Consider the following 18,523-nt stretch of genomic DNA (forward strand, 5'->3'; position numbering starts at 1 on the left):
ATTATGATAAAGGCTATGAATGAACCATACAGAATAGTGTAATACTGACAGACCACTTCGTATAAGACAGTAAAAGAAAGCCTCATGAGGCCATCAGAGCTCATACTTTAGGTATGAAAAATGAGCCAGACCTGTGAAAATTTGTAGGCAGCCTTTCTAGGCTGAGAGGAAAGGAATAACAGGATCTGATTTGAATTTTAGGATTATACTGGCTGGGGCTGTGTGAAACCAGAAAACCACTGCATAGTATCTTAGCAAGGGATGATGGCAGCTGGGACTAGAGCAGTAACAGTGAAGATGAACAGAAGTTAACAGACTGGATACCAAACTAACAGGACTAGATGACAGATTCAAACTGGGGATAAGAAGATAGGTCAGGGGCGCCTGGGTGGCTCAGTTGTTCAGCATCTGCTTTCGGGGCACCTGGGTGGCTCAGTTAAGCGTCTGCCTTCGGCTCAGGTCATGATCCCAGGGTCCTGGGATTGAGCCCGGCGTCGGGCTCCCTGCTCCACGCGGAGCCTGCTTCTCCCTCTCCCATGCCCCCTGCTTGTGTTCCCTCTCTCACTGTGTCTCTCTCTATCAAATAAATAAATAAAATCTTTAAAAAAAAAAAGCGTCTGCTTTCGGCTCAGGTCATGATCCCAGGGTCCTGGAATCGAGCCCCACATCGGGCTCTCTGCTCAGAAGGAAGCCTGCTTCTCCCTCTCCCACTCCCCCTGCTTGTGTTCCCTCTCTCGCTGAACCCGATGCAGGGCTCGATCCCAGGACCCCAGGATTATGACCTGAGCTGAAGGCAGACGCGTAATTGACTGAGTCACCCAGGCGCCCCTGTAAAACTTCATTTTAGCCCAGTTTTCTTTTAATGCAGTCCAGTATCAAGGATTCCAAGAACGACGTTATAGCAAGGTCTCGATACATCAAGTTTTCTGAACCTTGTTTACAAGATAGTGATAAACTTGAGATTTCCCTGAAATAAAAAGAGCCTTATGTTAATGAACACTAAATCTCTAATAAAGAAGGGTGTTAAAGGAAGGCCTTCATCTTTGAAGAGATAGGTCTTCTAATAGGTCTCTAACTTTAACAGTAAATCTAGAACTACTAGTTTGATCAGGCTTTTGTCAGTAATTAACTATCCACCTTTGACTTCCAAAAGATCTTTATTTTTAGTAAGAGGAACAAGAGAATTTATTAGCATACAGAAAGAGGTGGAGCGGCTCAATTTATTTATCTTTTTAAAAGCAGATTTTATTTATTTAGTTATTTATTTAAGTAATCTACATCCAGTGTGGGCTTCGAAGTCACAACCCCAAGATCAAGAGTCAATGCTCCTAGCTCTGAGCCAGCCAGGTACCCTTAGATTGGCTCAATTTAAACACATTTATCATGAAGCCCAAAGGGTAAAAGCAGAAGCATAAACAAGCCCTGAACAGAGAAGCCATGCTTTTTGGATATGGTATGAAAAGAACTCTGAGTTCCATTTCAAGTCTTCTCAATACCATTATCAGACCATCAACCAATTTTTTAATTGGTGACATACACTATTATATTTTTAGGTGATTTGACAATTACATACGTTACAAAATGCTCACCATGATTAGTATAATTAGCATCTGCCACCAAAGTTATTACGTATTATTGACTATATTCTCTGTGCTGTACTTTCCATCCCTGTGACTTACTTATTTTATAACTGGAGTTTGTACCTCTTAATCTCCTTCACCTAATTCACCCATTCCCCCACCCCCCTCCTCTCTGGCAACCTGTATCTATGCGCCTGTTGCTCTTTGTTGCTGTTGGTTTATTCGTTTTGTTTAAGGTTCCATATAAGTGAAATCATATGGTATTTGCCTTTGTCTGACTTCTTTCATTTAGCATAATACCCTCTAGTCTCCATGTTGTCCCAAATCAAACCACCAACTTTTAATTCATAAATAAAATCCCTCCACCTCTGCAGCTGTTTAACATCAAAGCTTCTAATCCCAGCTCTCAGCATTAATCTCTAGTTCTTCAAATCCAAAAACAGATTTCCTACAGTCACAGCAAGAATAATCATTTCTCTAATTTTTCCTGTGACCTACCATATAATCGAGTGCCAAAAATCTCTTTCTCCAGAGAAATCACCTCACGACTGGCTGGTCACCACATTCCCAACTCTAGGTACTTACACATCTTTCTGGAAGGCAATCCTGAATGCTGTTACTGTGAAGTCTCTCTAACCAAGCACAAAGACAAACAATGAACAAGAAAAAACAAACAACAGCTGTCCAGTTTGGTAAATGGGGAGGCCATTAACATCAAGTGATGTCACCTCATTCTGCTCATCCTCCCCAAATCCAGGGTTCATTGGCATATTTATCTCCTCTTTGTCATGGACACTCCAAATGGAGTGTCGAACTGAAGATTATGAAGAACAGCACCTGTGTAATTACTTAGGTGACTACATATAAGCAGACTAACTTAAAACTACCCCATTTTTCTCCTTCACATATAATAACAGCTGGTTAGGTATACTTGCAAATGGCTTAACCAAAACCTGTAATTCCATGCTAATGCAAGAGAGCTCACTGGTAAATTTAATAAATTCAGACAAAGGCAAGTAAGTGCTTTAATAAGAGAAAATAGTGCATCCCAGAAGGTAACAAGTGTGATATTAAATTTTCATTTATACAATGGTATATTATGCTAAACCAGCTAACATCACAGCATAGAATAATATCAGTGAAATTTTAATATTAATACTATGAAACTTGGTGAATAAAATCTTGGTTGGGGAGTCAATGTTTTGGAGCATATGAGGGCTGGTGGATAATAACCAAAATGCAAAGTACTGGAATCTTCAACTATTACACACTTAATTATTCCAGTAGCAAATACAACCACCTTTAAGAGATAAGGAAATTAAATTCTTTAGCACACAATTATTGAACACATACTATGAAATGAGTAGTGTTAGGTATTTTCAGGCCAATACACCAACACACACTCTACATCCCTATAGCACTTCCTTCTATAGCACTGTAGCATTTAACATACTACATGTTAATCATTTATAAATAATATACATATATACTACTTTTTGAAAATATCGTACATTATCAAACATACACAAAATAGAACTTTAAAAAGAAGTTTTACTATTTTATTCCCACCTCCCATGCATTGTCCTGCATACACCTTGAGGGTATACACACTTCAGTGGACTGACCAGCCTATATGCTCCTAGAGAGGGTCTTAGTCATCTTTGTTTCTACAGTGCCTAAGTCACAGGCAGCACTCAGTAAAAATGTGCTGAATGAATGAGCAAAGGAGCACTCAAAAACGTGGAACCACAGCATAATTTCTGACATGCTATATTTCATCACCCAACTACTTAGTCTAATATAAGTGCCAAATTCTTCTTAAAGGGATTAGAAGAAATTCACCCACTTTATTTTATTAACACAGTTTAAAAGCTAAAGACAATTTTAATTCAGCCAATTCTTGGGGGGCGGGGGGGGAGGAAGCCTTATAATTCTGTTTCCAGAATGATGAAAAGGAGAGAGGAGCAGGAAGAAAGAATAAAGAACTGGAGATTTTTAAGGTTTCTTGGAGTTCTGAACTACTCTAAACTGCAATTCATCTTTCATTCAATGTTTTTTCTAATGCTTTGTTCCAAGCATTTAGAATATATTTTTAGGAATACACAAGCCACAAACTTAGATGCCAGAGGAAGTGAAGAGATGAACATAGCTGCTAAATTCTCAGTACCCATGAAACACAGGAGATACACTTCAGAAAATACATGCAATCTAAACAAGTGTCAAGCCTTCAAGGAACAGCCTATTTGTGTTCTATTCAAGACTAGATAGATAGAAAGAGGCCCAAAATAAAAGCTACCACTAATACATCTACCTTAAAAAAAATCTTAAGGTATGCTTTCAGAAAACTATTAATGTTTACATAACTGACACACAGTCTAGCTGAAATAGCATGCAAAACCAATCTTCCTAATTTCTAGAGCTTCTGCAATGTAAATGAGAAGTCACTAGGCTGGCCTTCACCTAGGTCCAGTGAGCGTTATCTGTCACTGACATAACACTCCATTTCCAAGGCCCCATTTTAGAAGATAAACTGCCTGCAATTCCTTGTTTGCAGCAATATACAGATGGCTATTTTTTTTAATACTACCTAATTATGGTTAGGCATTATTTACTGCTCAATAATTTTAACTAAAGTCAAGTGGGTATTTCAGTAGTTTATCAAGCTTGCTTTTCACTTGTATAGTGATGCATATAACCTACAGTGTATTTGTCCAATCCTCTCCCTACCCACGCTCCAAATCACCTTACAAGGAAGACTCTATGGACAGAGGTTTCAGTATCTATTTAGATTCTTCACATGCCCCTCAAAAGTTCCCAAACCATTTTTTTGCTCTATCAAAAGCTTTATAAATTCTTTCTATAATCTTAGTAAAAGAAATTCTACAGTAGGAGCGCTTGGGTGGCTCAGCTGGTTAAGCCTCTGCCTTTGGCTCAGATCATGATCCCAGGGTCCAGGGATGGAGCCCTGAGTCAGACTCCCTGCTCAGCAGGAAGTCTGCTTCTCCCTCTCCCCCTGCCCCTTCCCCCCTCATGCTGTCTCACACTCTAAAAAATAAATAAAATCTTTAAAAAGAAAGAAAAAGAAAGAAAGAAAGAGAAAGAAAGAAAAAGAAAGAAAGAAAGAAAGAAAAAGAAAAAGAAAGAAAGAAAGAAAAATTCTATAGGTCTAACATTTTGGGGCACCTGGGTGGCTTAGCTGGTTAAGTCTGTCTTCAGCTTGGGTCGTGATCTCAGGGTCCTGCTCAACGGGGATTCTGCTTCTTCCTCTACCTCTGCCCCTAGCCCCCCACCCCCGCTCGTGTGCATGCTCTCTCAAATAAATAAATAAAAATCTTTAAAAATAAAGTCTAACATTTACTACAGTAAACAGTATGTTCAAAAGAATTACCCACTTTTTAAAAAAAGCTCCTGGTTTACATTTAGAAATACTATTTATCAACGTGCTTCTCTCTTTTGCTTCTATTTTCCTCTGAAGCAAAACTAATAAAACATAAACTTATTCAAAGAATAATTTTAAAAGGTTTTAACAAATATTTCTGCTACCTCTTCAAATATTCATTTTAAAATTCAACAGGCAAACACCGTAATAAACTGAACGAAGACCTTCAATCAAATCAGTTTAAAATGCACCAACTATTAATTTCATTTATATTTACAAAAGTACTAAAATCTTAGTTTGATATGAGAGTGAGCAAGGTAGAGTTTAATAAAAGTTAAATTTTAGAATTCCTTTAACGCCAGCTACATCACCCACAAACTTAAGAAACTGAACACTTCTGAACCATGAAGCTGTAAACCAATTTGAGTGATGTCCTCTTTCATGCCATGTAAGCCATTGCCTAATTGAGGCCAGACCTGTCAGGCTTGACAGCATCCCGGAAATGACTAGCCTACTAGAGCTGGAAACACATCAAGAATTTGGAATATTTCTCATATTGAGAAAAAAGTTCAAGCGAGATTGTCCATAAAAACAATCATTACACTGTTCGGTAGAAAAAAGATAGAAAAAGCTTATGTTTGTGTTTCTGGCCAGGCCACAATGAATACACCTAAATTCTGTTATCTATTTTCCGGTGATGTCCCTCTGAATTTATCTTTTTTTCCTACATACGAACAGAGTTCACTACTAAATCATTTTGAATGCCTGTCTTTTAATCCAATTTTTATTTTGTATCCTTAGCTACTGACACCATTACCTGGAGCATGGCTGGTTTCTTGACTTAGAAACCTGTTAACAATAATGCCAAGCATCCAACCTGCTTAAATGTTTCACTTCTTACCAAGAAAATCCATTAAATGTCGACAAGAAATACAAGCATACATACACACACACACACACACACACACACACACTCAAATCCTAGTCATGAAAAATTAAGTCACATTCTGGCCATAAACTATGCAACAGACACTTCCAGTTAGCGTGTGCTGTAGTGATCACGGACAGCGGTATCAGAGTAAGTGGTAGGGGGTTGGGGCTGTTAACAACACACTGTGCATCAGAGCCAATAAGCAGCAGGCTAGGACTGGCAGCAAGGCCGGTCTCTAAAGGGAGCTATAACACAATATCAGAATGCTGGATTTCCGAATGCCATTTTACAGGGAGGAGGGGGTGAGAACTGGGGATCAAGTGCAATGTAAGGCTCTGGCCAGTGTCTAAGGAGGTGAAACCTAAAACAAGGTCTTGTGGCAACACCAGCTGTCCAGTCTCATCTCACCTCAAATACAACTTAATTTCAGGGGTCGTTTTTATCAAAGTCAGTCGCTCAAAGGGTGAGGGGGTGGTAGAAGTGAATGATGGTAGCCCCTAGAGACTGGCAAAGGCCCTTCGAAAAGGCGGAGACTCCACAATTGGAAGGGGCTTCCAGCAGCAAAAAGAGAAGAGGGCTTTGCAGCCGCCTCCCCTCTCCCTCCCAACCAAGGCTGTTGGGTACGAGCTCAGGATGTTGTCAGGTTTTATGAAGGAGTGATATGAGAAAATGGCAGTAAAGGATGAGGGGGGCTGGAAGGGCTGGTGCCACCCAAGAAAGGGGGGAGAGGACTTCCCTGGACACAGCCAGGATAACAACGCCACCAAAGAGCACGGGCATTTCCCTACCAGCACCAGATACTCCTCTCTCTGGGAAAGCTTCTCCCCCTTCCATACGGTCCCCATTCCCAAACACTTCTCCCACCCGACCCTTCTCCCCAATAATATTCCCCATTCGCTAGCCTCCTTTCCCTTCCGCCTCTGGCGCCCCACGCCCTCAACCTCTCCTCCCCTTCCCGGGTCACCCACCCTCGGGGCAGCCCGTCGCTGGCCTCCCCGGCAGCTCGCCCAGACCCCTCCCCCCTCACCTCTCCTCAGCGCCTCCTCGTAGCTGAGGAATCCGATCCGTGACTCCTTGGCGCCCATGCTCCCCTCATCCCCTCGGCCGGGGGTCGGAGCCTGATCTCGCCCCCAACCCCCCTCCCGCCCACGACTCGGCGTCCCTGGGTGACGGTGTCGGCGTCCCCCAGCCCCCTCCTCCCCCCACACTAACAAGTGCGGCTTCTGCCCCGGCAGCTCCTCCCGGCCGCCGCCACCGCCTCCATGCCGAATCACGTGACCCGCTCCCACCCCGCCCCCTTCCCCTCCCTCCTACTCCGCCCTTCTCCTCTCTCCTCCCTTCCCTTTCCTCCTCACGCCCTCTTCCCTCCCCCCTCTCCCCGCCCGCCGGCCCCGCCGAGGGTCACCTGACCCGAGGCCAGGGATTGTTCCGGGTAATGGCCGCCAAGGGCCACACGCTCCGCCCCGCCCCTACGCTCTCCGCGCTCGAGAGCGTAGGGGCGGGGCCGAATCTCGCGCGTAACGCATCATCCCGCAGCTTCCCGCCAATCCGAAGCCGCAAGGCCCGGGAGCCTCCGCCCACCTGAGTGGGCGACTTCCGGGGCGCTCGGAGCCGTGACTCCCGCCCACCCGTTCTGGCGTCTGGGGGGCGGGGCCGGAGCAACTGGCGTTTGGGGTGTCCTTGGACAGGCCCCATCTTGGGTGGGATCTTAGGGAACCGGGGTCTGAGGGGTGCAGTGAGAGAAAGGGGTTGGGCAGGGGAGAAACTCCTAACGTTGTGGAAATTTTTGGCTGGGAGGGAGTTGTGAAAGGAAAGAGACCCTCAAGGATTTCCTGTGACGAAAGCGTTCTTAATCCGGGTGGGGAGATCCCTAAGGAAAAAACCTTGTGAAAAGTTTAGAATATCTTCCTTTTCACGTTATCCCGTCTCCCCCTTCCACCCCAGTTGACTCTAGATTTTCTTTCACGTCCGCAAGCCCACCTCCCGCTCTGGACCTGCCTCTATAGAATCTCTAGAAGCTCCTCTGCAAAAGGCTTAGCTTCTCTCTAAGAGTTGCTCCCCACCAGAGATGTGAGACTTACAAGATTTGCAACGGAGCCCCTTACTTTTCAAAAAAGTTCTTTTTTATTGTGGTAAAATACTAACAATTAACCATGTTTATGTACCTTATGAGTGGAATCATACAATATTTCTCCTTTCCTGTCTGGCTAGACTTAGCATAATATCCTCAGGTTTTGTCCCTGTTGTAGCATGTGTCAGAATTTCCCAGATTTATTGTATGATCCGGGATTCCACTTGCCGAAAGAATGCAGGGACACATATTTATACACCCATATTTATAGAACATTATTCCCAATAGCCAAAATGTAGAAATAACCCAAGTGTCCATCAATGGACAGATGAATAGATGTGGTTTAGCTGACCTTTGAACACAGATTTGACTGCAGGGGTCCTCTTGTATGTGGATTTTTTTTCCCATAAACACAATAGAGTACTGTAAGTGTATTTTCCTTATGGTTTTCTTAACGTTTTCTTTTCTCTAGCTTATGTTATTATAAGAATACAGTATAGAAAACATATAGCATGTAATATATGTGTTAACTGTTTAAGTTACTGGCAAGGCTCTGGTTAATCAACAGTGGTAAAGTTTTGGAGGAGTTATTCAAGGATTTTTGCCTATACAGGAGGGTTGGTACCCCATCTTGTTCAAAAGTCAAATGTGTGTGTGTGTGTGTGTGTGTATGCACATACAGGTGTATATACAACAATGTATTTTGCATGTATATATATACACACACACAATATACAGATGTATTCTATATGCAGTTGTTTAATATTCAATTCCTCGCTTTTTTTTAAAGATTTTATTTATTTATTTGACAGAGAGAGACAGTGAGAAAAGGAACACAAGCAGCGGGGTGGGAGAGGGAGAAGCAGGCTCCCTGCGGAGCAGGGAGCCCGATGGGGGGCTCGATCCCAGGACCCTGAGATCACGACCTGAGCCGAAGGCAGCTGCTTAACTGACTGAGCCACCCAGGTGCCCCAATTCCTCGCTTTTTAAGTCTATTTAATTTGTTTCTGTTAGTCTTCACCCTCAAAGTTACAGGGTAAAGCTTTTGGATAAGGAAATAACTTTGAAAAATAACTATTTGGATTAGATTAGACGGGAGGTGCCAGTTAGGTAATTCAGAGCCAGCAAAAGGATTTTAGTTCCTAAAGCCAACAGATTATAATATGCCCTGCTAGAGAAAGAAGGCAATACTCTTGTTTCTCTACTCACATTTCCTGGCAAACCAGATCAGCAGCATGGCATTAGTCACTGTGCTGCCCTTTCCAGTTCACCATGAGGCAGTTAATTTTAAGACCTCAGATTAGTTTCATTACTAAAAGGCCATGAATAAGGGGGTTGGGAACATACTTCAAAGCCTTTAATTTCCAGATCATTAGTTTGGGTATAGACAGAAGTATCCAGACAAAACAACTCTGTCGTCTTCAGCCTGCAGTTAGATTATCATAATTAATGGGAAGTGAATCTTAAGGGCGCAGCTGTAGGGGAAAGACCCTCAAGAGTTCAACTGCAACATATCTAAGCATTATTACTGTCCCAAATAATCAATACCTAAAGGCAACCTTGGTGTACAAAAGATAGACCTGAGTGATTATCTACCCATTTGATGTACAGTGGAATTAGAAGCAAATTGTTTTAGCTCTTTGTAGTACTTGCCCCCTTTGAAAGGTGGGACTAGAGTTGGACTTAACCTATCATATGAAATAGTAAATTATTATAAAATACTGGGGAAAGAATAGAATATAAACTCTGTAGTGAAAGATTTAAAGCAGTACTAACATACAGGAACTTTTAAAATTTCCTCCTTGGTTTCAGGCCTGCATTCCCATAGGGCCATAAAAATTTTCATCTTAATCACATAGTTTACCATGGATTAAACACTTCCCAAAATTGTGAGTTGAAATAGCAAACTAAGAAATAGTATTTCTCCTTTGAGTTAAATTAAGCATATTATTGAAGGCAGTGAAGAAGATATGTCTGATGGGAATTTTAAATGTTAAGCTGGGATTAAAACCTGCCTTCTGGTTTGTATTACACAGTATCAGGCAGTCAAATGTTAAACATCCCTCTATAACTTAAAATTGACACAGTACTTAAGTTTGATGGTGTAGAAAATCTAAAGTCTACCTGCCATGATGAAAGGAATTCTATTAATCAATTATTTGTTCATTTTCATTATATTTCACTTAATCTGGTGAGGAGTTGGCCAGCCACCTGATTTTAAGCATTAGGTTGCACTTGGGGAACCATTGTTTTAACTGTAATTACATGCCTGTGAAAGAGTTGTTCATATGAAGATTTAAAGCATGGGAGATTGGCATGTAATTTCTACTTCCAGTTGAGCAACCTAAATGACAGTGTTCCTCAGTTTGTACTCCCAGAGAAATAACACAGGAATAGGGCAGAGTCATTTTAGAACTTGCCAAAGAGGCTTAGGTCATAGACAGGGAGGTCAGTACAATAAAGAAGGTATGCAACAGCACCTAATTTATGTATAACTTGATTGCCACAAAATGAGGCCACAGTGAATGAAGCATGACTACACAATAAGAGAACTGGGATTTTTCTTCTAGTATTATGCACTTGTTGCCTTATAATGACAAAATACGAGGATGTGGTCACTGTGTTATATTTTTTAAAATATAGGTATTTTAGAGTAAATGAAAATGTAACTTTCAAGACTTCAAGTTATTTTTAATGAAAATAATATACATTCTACGTAAAAAAATGTTTTTCCATCAGTGAAAAAAGTGTATATAAAGTAAAAGGTCATACTTCTACTTCACCCAGTCTTATTCCCTAGGAGTGTGTATCCTTCCAGTTTTTTGTAACTATACCCACTACACACCTTTTTCTTAGTCTACATACTAATCTGCAATTTCTTTTTCAATCAATAGTATAGCTCAAACTGCTTTTCATGCCAGCTTATAGATTTACTTTATTCTTTTTAACATACATAATGTGCCAATTTTGTGTATTTAATGTATAATTTACCAATCACCTGTTGATGAACATTAGTTTCAAGGGTTTTAATATCACAAACATTGTTGCAATTAACATCCTAGTACATATATCCTCTTTACAAATGTGAGTATATCTGTAGATGGAATTTCCAGAAGTTGAACTGCAGAATCTTTTTTTTAAAGTGTAATGTTTTTGTTGTTGTTTTTAAAGATTGTATTTATTTATTTGACAGAGAGAGACAGAGCGAGAGAGGGAACACAAGCAGGGGGAGTGGGAGAGGGAGAAGCAGGCTTTCCGCGGAGCAGGGAGCCAGATGCGGGGCTCAATCATGACCTGAGCTGAAGGCAGACGCTCAACGACTGAGCCACCCAGGTGCCCCTGAACTGCAGAATCTTAAGACTATGCACCTTTTAAGTTTTAATAGTAGATGTTGCCAAATTGCTAGAAAGATTTGGATCATTTTCATTCTAATCAAGAGTTTCTGAGAAAACCAATTTCCTCTCACCTTGCTAACATTAATATCAATTTAAACTAATTTTTGTCTTTACCCTCTACCTATCACAAATCTTACCAACACAGAACTGAATCCCTGCTTTTCTAGACATGAAATTCATTTTCATTTTAAACCTGGACAAAGGGGCGTCTTGGTGGCTTCCTTTGAGCATCTGCCTTCCGCTCGAGTCATGATCCCAGGGTCCTGGGATCAAGCCCCAAGTTGGGCTCCCTGCTCAGCAGGGAGTCTGCTTCTCCCTCTCCCTCTGCTGCTCCCCCTCTGCTCATGCTCTGTCTCTCACTTTCTCTCTCTCTCAAATAAATAAAATCTTTAAATAAATAAATAAATAAACCTGGACAAAATATTTTAAGAATGACTAAAGAGATGTCATTCTCAGGATGCCTGGGTGGCTCAGTCCGTTAAGCGTCTGCTCAGGTCATGATCCCAGAGTCCTGGGATCGAGTCCTACATCAGGCTTCCTGCTGAGCAGGGAGCCTGCTTCTCCCTCTGCCTGCCACTCCCCCAGCTTGTGCCCTCTCTCCCTTGAATAAATAAATGAAATCTTTAAGAAATATCATTCTCTCATCTGCATTTAAAGGTGTTTCTCCTTTCTTTTTATCATTCTTTAAGAGGTGCCTACATTTGGCAAAATTTCAACAGTGCCTATTCCCTAGGAGCTTCTGACTCACAAGCTACATAGGCTAAAACTAAGAATGGGAAAGAAGTAAAACATTCAAAGGGAGGGCCTTTAACTTAGACCTACTTTAGAAGGTGTCTTTTTCTGTCTTACCACAATCCATGCTTCGCAAACAATTTACCCACTGAACCTATGAGTAAATGTTTACTCTTGTATAATACTCCAAATTGCCCCCCGCCACCCGAACTGCAATGATGTTGTATTTATGTCTCTTTCAAATTAATAGTTTACAAGGTTAGGGAATGGGTACTGTGGACAGTTTCAACAGTAAATGTTGTTGTTCTTGCTGTTGTTAGCTCCTGAAAAATCAAGCAGCTTCTTTTTAGTCCTCATCTGATCTTATTCCTTCTATTTCTTCTAATGTGACAACTATATTTTACTCTTAGGCCAGTCTTTTCCAGCAAAATAGAAACTACAAACTAGGAGGCTAGAATTAATATTCACTGAGATGTAGAATAGATGACAAAGGGAAGGGCAGGTTTGTGGGACAAGTTCAGGAGCTCAGCTTTGGATCTGTTACTTTTGAAATGCCTATTGGACATCCAAGCAGAGATGTTGAATAGAGAGTTAAATATTTGTCTGAAGTGAGAAATGGTTCTGGCTGGAGATATAAATTGAGGAGTCATTAGAGATTCATGATACTTTAAGATACTTTAAGAATAAGTACATTAATTGAATTCTAATCAGAAGTTAAAACATAGAATAATACAGAATCCAGTTCCGAACAAATAAGATATGCCTTACTTCAGTTTCTCGGATCGAAGACTTGTCAAGTCATCTGAAGTCCAGCTTATCATGCTAATATGATTTGTTAGATATTTGAGAAATGCCAACTCCAGCTGTATACCTTAGACTTTGATTTCTTTGTCTAGTGGATGAAGGCTTTAAACTCAATCAGGCTTTTTCCAGTTCTTAAATTCTATTATCTTATTATCTCTTGTAATGTACATTCTCTTGCCAGCTCAAATCTTTTTATTTTTTGGTCATGCTGAGTTTTTTCTCACCTGGCTATTAATATAATGCTTCTATTCTGTTTTCCACCTTTTACTGAACTACCAGTTTGCTATTTGTCTAATTATCCTCCCTTTCTTCACTCCAAGCTTCCTTTCGATTAATAACTATTGTTTTGATGGGGAAGACTATGCATGCATGGGGAGAGGGGCTATATGGGAAATCTCTGTACTTTCTGCTCAGTTTTGCTGTGAACCTAAAACTGCTCTAAAAAATCAAGTGTGTTAATAAAAAATTCTGATAGAGCCGTACCTGCCTACATGTAGGTATTTAATAGCTAGTAATTGTGGTATAATTCAAAACCTCTGACATTCACAGTGGGAGTGAAGATGGAGTAAATCATTAGTCTTCAAAGGAGTTAGTAGGTGAAGCTAGATATGCAGTATGTGAGTTGCGATCTAGGTTTAGGTAAAACTTTTTGCTTGGCGGTCCTGATTCAACAAGTAAAAATTTTTAAAAATCCCAATGTTTTCTTCCAGAAGGATTTGAAAGCTATAAAATAGCATTTGGCCAAAATTTTTTTGGCAATTATATTTATTTACTGGCATTCTGGGGGTGGGGGTGGCATCAAATCTGGGTTTCTTTGAAAAAGGAAGGAAATTCATATAAAAACAGAAGAAGTTGAGAAGTGTCTAACTCATGTCTAACATCTTCTCACTGCCCCAACATTTGGTATGAATGTTGCAAATAGCTCATTTTTAAAATTTATTAAGCATTTTCTGTGTGCAAGGGACTGTGTTAAACCCTAGGGAATACAAAGATGAATTCTTTTTAAAGCCTCTAGGAAGTACTATAATCAAGACAAATATAGTATGTTATGGGAACTGAGACTAGGGAGAGTCCAAATTAAAGGAGTGGGGGAGGGAGGGAAGCCTTGGGGGATGGGAGTCTTGAAGGACCAAGTAAGAAATCAGCCATTCATTCACTCCTTCAGCAAGTTCAAAGTGCCTAGTATGTAGCAGGCATCATCCTAGGTCCTGAAGATATGGAATTGAACAAAGAAAAATTCCTGGTCTTATGAAATTTACTTTTTAAGGAAAACGAAAGACAATAAAATAAATAAAATAATGGAGTTCATTGGTAACAAGTTCTGTGGAGAAAAATTGCAGAGAAAGGAGACAGAAGTGCTGAGATGAAGGCTATAATTTAAAATAGAATAGTCAGAGAGGAGCAAAAAGGTGATCTTTAAGCCTAAATCTAAAGGAGATAATGGAGTAAACCTTGTGGATATCCTAGGCACCGAGGCAAGAGCATCCTGGCTGGTATAAGGATCAGCAAGGAGCAAGTGTGACTGAACACTGAGGGAAGTGGTTGGAGGTACATCCTCCCTGAAGACTTTGGCTCTTACTGTTTAGAAAATGGGATGCCATTGAGGGATTTTGCATAGAGAAGAGACCTGTCATACACTTGAAATGGATCTCTTTGATGTGTTGAAAATGAACTAGAGTGAGAGAAGAGATGAAAGGGTAAAAAGACAGAGGAGTGCCTTTCTGTCTCAGTTGGGAGAGCATATGACTCTTGATCTCTGGGTTGTGAGTTTGAGCCCCAGGTTGTGTGTGGAGTTTACTTGAAAAAGAAAGAAAAAGACAGAAAGGAAGGAAAGAAGAAAGAAAGAGAGAGAGAAAGGGTAAATATAGGGAGACCAGTCGGAAGGCTACTGCAGATACCCAGGCAGGGAGGGTTAAGGGGTGAATGGTGGGGTCCAAGATAATATTTTGAAGGAAGAGCCAACAGGATTTATCAATAGACTGAATTGGGATGTGTCAGAGAATAGCCACTTCAAACTTGGTGGCCAAAGGAACTAGGAGGCTAGAATTAATATTCACTGAGATGTAGAATAGACGACAAAGGGAAGGGCAGGTTTGTGGGACAAGTTCAGGAGCTCAGCTTTGGATCTGTTACTTTTGAAATGCCTATTGGACATCCAAGCAGAGATGTTGAATAGTGAGTTAAATATTTGTCTGAAGTGAGAAATGGTTCTGGCTGGAGATATAAATTGAGGAGTCAGTAGAGATTCATGATATTTAAAGTCATGGAACTGGATGAGATCTCCCAGGACATGATCCACTCCCAAGGTAACTGGGGCTTCCAACATTAAAAGTTCAGAGATGGGGAACTAGCAAGAAGAATGAGAAGGGGAAGCCAGTGAGGTAGGAAAGCAAAGAATGAGGAAAAGAGGGGAGTGCCTGGGTGGCTCAGTCGGTTGAGTGGCCAACTCTTATTTTGGCTGGGGTCATGATCTCAGGGTCCTGGGATCAAGCCCCAGTAGCCTCAGGGTCCTAGGGTGGAGCCTCGGCGCGCAGCAAGGAGTCTGCTTGAGGATTCTTTCTCCCTCTCCCTCTGCCCCTCCTCCCACGCACATGCTCTCTCCCTCTCAAGTAAACCAATCTCTAAAGGGTTGGGGGAGAGCATTCCAGGAAAGAAGAAAAGTGTGAATAAAGGCACAGAGGTATAAAGTAGAACTCAAAAGATAAGAAGCTCTGCCTCATCATAAATGCCCTTTATATGAACAAAAAAGCTAGCTACTAACACAACTGAAAAATCAAAATGCATTATTAACTAGCAAGGTAATAATTCTCACTTCTAACAGTTGGTAAGAATTATAAGTATTTCAGGTAGATTTTAAGAGCTTATTTGCTTTTCATCAGATTTCTATTTTGCTGTGATCTCTTTGATCTATCAATGGACAATACTTGAGAGAAGGTTCTGGGGACAGTATGTACTCTTAAAATTTGTTCTACAAGAATTGAGTTAGGCTAAAGTATGATAATTAATGGTAGAAGGTAGATTTCTACCTAGGCATGAACTTCAGCCTGGATGTCACTCAAGAGAGATTGTTTAGGCCCACATATTTTTGTGTACATTAGTAAATAATACTGACATCCTAATTAATTCATACCAAAGTCTGAGGGAGTACCCAATGGATACTAAGATTGTCCCCAGAAAGTCCACAGGGAAAGGGTTCGATTTCTCCCACTCAGAAAAGCTCTCTTCATTAGTAGCTCAGACCACATCCTAGACTCATGGGCAACCTTTCCCTAAAACAGTACTAAATTAACCCAAATCGCTAATTTCTATGGATATGGAACAAAAACAAAGGTGGGCAGACTGAAATTCTAGTTATAGATCACTGTGTGCATTTATTAACTACACCCAATCTTGCATTATGCAAACATTTCTCCATCCTCAATACTCCATCCCTCACTAATCTCAAACTTTTTCATTCCCCTGAAGTACTTGAGCACTAAATGGAATTACATGCCAGTACATATATATTTGTTTCTACATGTGAGCATACCCGTGCCATTGCATGTGATCGTGATTCTGATTATTATTGCTGCTCAAGAAATTACCCCCAAAACTTAGTGGCATAAAACAATGATAATATTTATTTTGCTTATGAATCTGTGATTTGGGCAAGGTTCTGCGGAGAGAGCTAACCATTCCTCCATTTAGTCAGCAGCAACAGCTTGAAAGCTAAAGAGTGGAATCCTCTGAAGGCTCGCTCACTCACATGCCTGACAGTTGGTGCCTGTCGTTGGCTGAGACCTTAGCTGGAACTGTGGGCACAAACAATGTGCTTCCTCTTTTCCTCACAACACTGTGGCTAGTTTCCAAAGGTGAGCAGTGGCGCTGTGCCTGTGGTGTGGAGGACAGGAGTAATCAGCTTACGTTGTATCACCTTTTATGACCTAGCCTTAGATGCAACACAATGTCACTTGGGCTGCATTCTAGCCATTGAAGTGGTCACAAAGTTCTGCCTGGGTTCAAGGAGAGGGGAAATGGGGTCCAGCAGTATTGCTGTAACACAGCCTGCCTTCTGGTGAAAACAATTTACATTTCTCCTGTCTACAATCTACATTCATCCCTTTCTCCAAAATCCGAGTTATTAATCCAGGTTCAAGCCTGGACTGTAGGATCTCATCATTGAGATCAGGTCCAGGTGTGAATGAGGCTACTTGGGTGTGTTTCTCTCTCTCTCTTTTGAGTCTCTCTCTCTCTTTTGAAGATTTTATTTTTAAGTAATTTCTACACCCAATGATGTGGGGCTCAAACTCACAACACCGAGACTGAGTCGCACACTCCACCAGCTGAGCCAGCCAGGCGCCCTCAAATAGAATATCTCTTGACTTGAATTCCTGTTCTTAGTAAATATACACTGGGGTTATTTAGGGGAAAGGGACCATGAGATATGAAACTTACTTTTAAAGGGTTCAGGAAAAAACAAAGTTTTTATGCACACAACACACACATTTCTGGAATATAGATATTGTATGTACGTGTGTGTGCACGCGCGCGCGTGTGTGTAGAGAAAGAATAGGAAAGAGGGAGAATGCTACAATAAAGCAAATTGATTAAAACGCTAACAAATGAATCTGAGTAAAGGGCATACAAGTATTCTTTGTCGTTTTTTTTTTACAACTTTTCTGTAAGCTTGAAATTATTTCCAAGTAAAAAGTTGTGTTTTTTTTTTTTAATGTGACACACATGGCATAGGTCTTAAGCATTGATCTTTTGATATTTTTAATTCCAGGGAAAAGTCCTAACGATGTTTGTATTCACTCTTGGTGGTTGAGAGAAGACCCTTTAGTTCTGCCTTTGCCTAGATGTCTATGAGAAGGCGCTATCACTTCCCACTTTGGCCTATCTTCCTCCACATCTCATTTCCTTAAAGAGCTAGTCTGGGAAAGATCCCTTTTTGAGAGGGGGTTTTGGCCGTGCTGAAACACAGCTTTTCAAAGGTCTTTGTGTTGCGTACCAGACCAAAGGCATCCTTAAGTGTGGCTTGGCTTATTTAGAGAAATTGTAGAAGGATGCACCTCAGTTTCCTTGTTACAAAAGAGACTGGGATTAGCCCCCTTCAAGCACCATCATTGTGCTCCCAGAGCACATACTCTAAAAATAGTGGCTGCCGAGAAACAGTCTTCTCAAGTTTCCAGTTTGAAAAGGACACTTAAATAGAAAGCTGGTCTTTTTAGCCACTGTCACAATCCCCAAACAAACAGAGAATAATCACTAGTAGGAGTTCCAGTTTAGAATGCACAAGCTGGTCATTTAACGAATTTATTCATGGCCCTCAAGAGCTTGTTGGCTGCCCAGAAAAAGCTTCCCAGGTTGGCAATAATCTTAGTGCAATCACCCCAGTTGTATCTGTTTGCCTTTCTTACACAAGTACTCAGGACAGAGTTCTGCACAGAGGTGCACTCAATCTCAATATATTACTGTTGCACAAATAAAGCAGCCGTGGGTAATTACCCCCGAGTGCAGGCCTGGAAAGGAAGCCAGGTTTGATCCTACCAAAACAAGTTAACGGAGAATGTCTTTCCCGGGACCAGGTTCCCGGATTGTGAATGTACCTCTTTTTTTGTGGGGTAGTAGAACCTAGAAAAAAGATGTTAT

The 18,523-nt window shown here is 41.0% G+C and overlaps 1 protein-coding gene across 3 annotated transcripts in view; it reads right to left on the minus strand.

Moving 5' to 3' along the window:
* The window catches only part of USP32 (ubiquitin specific peptidase 32), a 214,570-nt gene extending 207,452 nt beyond the window's left edge, over nt 1-7,118 (minus strand). For 2 of the 3 annotated variants that reach the window (XM_035724554.1, XM_035724553.1), the window contains exon 1: nt 6,918-7,118. In XM_035724554.1, the coding sequence (XP_035580447.1) occupies nt 6,918-6,975 (58 nt within the window). In that variant the 5' untranslated portion in view covers nt 6,976-7,118. The remainder of the gene's footprint in view (nt 1-6,917) is intronic. The other variant, XM_035724555.1, reaches the window with a different exon arrangement.
* Nucleotides 7,119-18,523: the final 11,405 nt, after the last annotated feature.

The sequence above is a fragment of the Zalophus californianus genome, chromosome 16 (assembly GCF_009762305.2).
Source record: "Zalophus californianus isolate mZalCal1 chromosome 16, mZalCal1.pri.v2, whole genome shotgun sequence".
Taxonomy (NCBI): Eukaryota; Metazoa; Chordata; class Mammalia; order Carnivora; family Otariidae; genus Zalophus; species Zalophus californianus.